The following is a 5000-nucleotide window of genomic DNA, read 5'->3' on the forward strand; positions in this document are numbered from 1 at the left end:
ACACACGCGCACACAATTACTATGCACATACAGTATATACCCAGGTGAAAAAGTGGTTCAATTTAGTAAAGTACAATAAAAGCACGACTGAAGTGTACTTAGTATGTTAAAAGCGCACTCACACTTTTTGTGCTAAGAAAAAGTATGTTTACAATATGCTTATTTAAAGTGTACTTAAAATTAGATGTAATTAAGTTGCTCTCAAAGAAAGAACACTTTGCGAACCATACATAAAGTGCACTTAGAAGATGTTTGGCTAAAGTGTATTTAGAGGAATATACTAATAGTGTTCTAATAGTGAACTTACTAGAAGTGTATTTTTTAATAACATATTGCAATTGCACTTTTTTTAAGTGCACTTTGATTATACTTCACCCAAGTGACTTCGAAGTGTGATTTTCTATAGTGTGCTTTAAAGTAAATCACTTTAACATATTGGAAGTATACTTTTTCTAAGTGCACCATGATTGTGCTTCATCCAAATATATTCAAAGTGTGCTTACACAAAGTGCATTTACCCATCATGCATCATCATGCATGTACCATCATGCAATGCACTTCTTGGAGCTAAATTTCTCAAACAGAAAGCCATTTACCTCTAAGGAATATCTTTGGTTTGCATGAAAATATTACTCATTGTTATATTCTGCATTTATTGTAGGAGTTTTAACATTTTAAAGTGGTACACAAAAAATGGCCATGTTCCCACCGTCATTATGATGGTCACGTATATGTTCTGGTATATATAGACTCACACTTCCCATGGTATCATGGTGAGAGGTAAGTTGGAACTAGTTGTTCAAACAAAGAATCAAGGGTCACCATTCGTGATGAATTCAAATGATCAACTGCAGGAAGGTGGAACAAGAATGAAGTAAAGTGAAATGTGTATCTGAAATCTCTGTAACAATGCAATGATTGTAAATGTCAGTCGTGCTAGGCATGCATACTGTAACATGTGGCTGTGTGTAATGTACAAGCTCTGAGAACCAGCATGGATTGTAGTATTACATTTATATTATTCGTTGTACTTGGGAGTGTACTGTAAATATACTTCAAGCATACCTGTTATATATTTACAATACTTAATATGATATACTTTTTACAGACTTGAAATGTTCCAATGTAGTCCAAAGAAGCATGAAGTTAATATACTTTTATTGTACTTCTAGTAACAATAAAATGTTATAGAAGTGTACTCAAGCACACTATTAATGCCATACGAATGCATGAAAAGCGTGTTTGGAGCAAACTTTCAAAAGTATGCTTGTAGTGCACTTAAAGTTGTCCAAAAGCGGTGCCAATTTAGCATCCTCAGTGTGCTGCAAGTGTGCTGAAGTACTGCTTTAGTAGTGCTTCAGCGCACTAATAGTGCAATGAAGCGCACTTTAAATCGCCGAAAATAGTACACTTTGTACTAAGTACGGTCAAAAAAAGTACACTTTAAGTATATGGGTTTTTCACCTGGGTAAAGATGTCCACGTACTGTACTGTATATACAAAACACACACACACACACACACACACACACACACACACACACACACACACACACACACACACACACACACACACACACACACACACATTTTCTCACACAAACACCCACACACACCCTCTATGGAACAGACTTTTGTTATGGCCAGCCAGTTCAGCAGTGTACAGTGATATATATCGAGATTTTTTTATTTCGTCCAGAATAATGCATTTAGCCTTTCCCCTCCAACTTGGCCCCTCTGGCCAGGAAGGCTGGCTCACTCAGAGTTTAATGCCATCACTACTGAGGATACCTTTCGCGCTACAGTACACATTGCTGTATATGATCCGTTTTTTGTACTATTGGCTGTGCAGTATGTTTGGGTCTGCTTCAAGCTGTGTGTGGGTTAGGGTTTGTGTGCGCACACATACCTGAGTGTGTATATGTCTCTGTGTGTGTGTACATCCCCATTCGTCTGTGCGTGCATGTGTGTGTCTGTGCGTACGCGTGTGCGTTGTGCGTGCGTGCATGTGCGTGCGTGTGCGTGCGTGTGCCTGTGCGTGTACGTGTGTGCGTGCGTGTACGCATGGCGTAGGCATTGCACAAACCCACCTCCCCATGTCAATAGTTCTCCACCAGGCCTGTGTGTGGGTGTTTGTCAGAGAGCAAGAGAGAAAGCCAGAGAGTTGAGGTGGGTCCATCTCATTATCTAACCTCCCGTCCTCACCTTGTGCTTGTGGCCTTGTGCTTCGCTGACACCCCACCTCTGTGGAGAAAACAATTAAACTTTCCCCGCTGTATAGGCAAAACTAGTTAGGCTACGCCCTCCTAGTGATGCAACACCTTGCATGCAATGTCTTTCTGAGCTCCGGAGAAATAAGGAACTCCAACCACTTTGTCAGGAAGCAAACAACTTTGAGCAGCTCCAATGGCCCTGGGTAGAGGTGTGTTCGAGACAGTGACGTGGTTTAATCGGAGACGTTCAATTGGGACTGAGAAAATGTTTGGTTTAAACTTCGGCACAGCCTTTTCTGTCCTTGACCAGTTGCAAACTGAGGGAGGCGGGTTAACCAGACTGTTCGGAAACGTTATTCGATCTTCTTGGTCAGACCAGAAACTCGGTATGAGATTTGAAAGTCAATGATAATCAGGCTAAGGCAAAACAACCTTTGGGGGACTTTTGGGCGAAAATGAACTTTGAATTGCACTTTTGCGAGATATTGAATTTTACGTCTATCATGAATGACGTCTTGTGACATAATTACGAGGCCACAAGCACAAAGGGAGGATGGGAGGTTTGATATGGAAATGGATCCAGTGTGTGTGTATATGTGTGTGTGTGTGTATGCGCATGTGTGGGTGTGCGCATGTGCGTGCGCGTGTGCGTGCGCGCGCTTGTGTGCGAGTCGGCGTGGCCCAAACCCAGCTCCCCGTCTCCAATGGTTATCTTCCAGGCCTATGTGCTTTGTGAAACAGCTGGAGCTCCCTGCACAGTACGGTTACAAAACTAACGTGTCCACTAGCACCCCCCGCTCCAACCTGGCCAAGGAGCTGGAGAAGTACTCCAAGACCAGCTTCGACTACCCACCCTCCGACTACGACCCCCAGCTGCACCCCTACGGCAAGCGAGCCCTGCCACCCAAGAGCCACGGCCACGGGCATGGCCGCGACACCTCGCCCAAGGGATATGACGGTAAGCTCGCTAGATATTAGGCTGCTAACCGCTAACTCTGACATTTTATTACTATTTTTCTATTATTATTTTTATTTTGTGGACCCTTCAAGGTTTTTTTTCATATTTACTCACATAAAGTTTCTTATAAAGTTTTATTACTATCTTTCTATTGAATTCAGGTAAATTGGGCCACTTTTTTGCACATACGTGAATGGCCCAAATTTACCTGAATTCACCATATTTTTTTTATTTTGTATATTTACTCACATAAAGATTCATATAAAGTTATACTTCATAAGAGAGTTGATAAGGGACACAACGGTAAGGCAGAGGTGGGCGTGGGGCCCAAATGCAACCACTTGCTCTGTTTCATGTGGCCTGTTCTTAATTTTAGCCTAAAGCTATGTGTACACCAAGAGCGACCTACTCTACCTGAGCAACGGAAGTAATTTGTTCTTTATGGAGTGTGGACGAATAAAGCGACCAAAGTGTATTAACCGTGAGCGAAGCAACCTGAGTGACCAGAGCGAATTTCAGCGATTAAAGGCAAGCTAATATGACGTTAATGAGCTATGACGGTGAAAAACAAATGTTCATAATATATCCGAATGTCCCAGGCTGACAAGCCAGAGCCGTTATGTTCTCAGCTAAATCAAACATGGCAATGTCACGTCCAGAGCAAATAAAGCAAATTTATGGCAAAACTTCTTCAACGACCTCGGGTTCTACCGTGGGTCGTTTCTGGTGTAAACGTAGCTTAACACTGCATATCATATTCATCATGCACCATGGTTTCAGACTCGTGCCATTTTCAGATTTTAAAAGCAGCTCACTAAAAACAGCTCACGAAAAATTGGTTTTAACTGTGTACTCTTCATTTTGCATTTGTTTTAAGAAGACATTTGGTTTATAGGAAATGTGACAATCAATTGTAGGAAAGGCAGCTAATATCACACCAATCAACCTGACTTGACACTTTACAGTTCACACATACATGTTATTGCAAAGATGAAGTAGTCTATGTACAGTATGTCTTTGAGTATCCTATCAGAACATAAAGATTCTACTTTTTAGTAGGCCTACATCTGTCAATGGATTGTGATATACTGCCATTTTCTATTAATTTTATGGGCTTGTGTTTAAATTAGGGGTTAAGAGGGGTCTAACAGTTTTAACATACACATATAGGTGACAATTAAAGCCACAATAGAAAAATCACCAGCAGTTTTCACAGAAGACAAAGGAGAACTGGGCAAGAGTCTATATTTTCCCTTTGTTGTAGAGGATGGTGGCTTGTCGTTGTTGAAGTTCTCAATTTGGGCTCTCAATTGGACGAGTGTATGAAAAACGTGCATGAACTGCATGTCCATTTCCTTGGACAGCCAAGGCAATCAAAAGGAGATGTCGTGAAATTCGATGGGCAAGCCTTGATAAAAGTGCAAAAAACATAGTGAAGGGAGAGGGGGAAAGGACCCGAGACAGAGGCAGGGAATGGAATACATAATGGAGATAGCATATTTCTCTCTCTCTCTCTCTCTCTCTCTCTCTCTCTCTCTCTCTCTCTCTCTCTCTCTCTCTCTCTCTCTCTCTCTCTCTCTCTCTCTCATGCACACACACGCACGCGCACACATACGCACGCACACGCACGCGCGCGCACACACACACACACACACACACACACACACACACACACACACACACACACACACACACACACACACACACACACACACACACACACACACACACACGCACACACATACACACACACACAGTTTTTAGATTGGCCTGATAGCCACAGGTGAGAGTCTGTCTGCTGTTCTATGTAGAAATGTGAAAAGATCTTGA

At 42.0% G+C, this 5000-nt stretch overlaps 1 protein-coding gene across 1 annotated transcript in view; it reads left to right on the top strand.

Moving 5' to 3' along the window:
• myt1la (myelin transcription factor 1-like, a) overlaps nt 1–5000 on the top strand; it is an 87074-nt gene that overhangs the window by 55303 nt on the left and 26771 nt on the right. Inside the window, exon 15 of the mRNA XM_063223483.1 lies at nt 2932–3170. Coding sequence (XP_063079553.1) covers nt 2932–3170 — 239 coding nt within the window. The remainder of the gene's footprint in view (nt 1–2931; nt 3171–5000) is intronic.

This window comes from Engraulis encrasicolus, chromosome 18 (assembly GCF_034702125.1).
Source record: "Engraulis encrasicolus isolate BLACKSEA-1 chromosome 18, IST_EnEncr_1.0, whole genome shotgun sequence".
NCBI classification, from domain to species: Eukaryota; Metazoa; Chordata; class Actinopteri; order Clupeiformes; family Engraulidae; genus Engraulis; species Engraulis encrasicolus.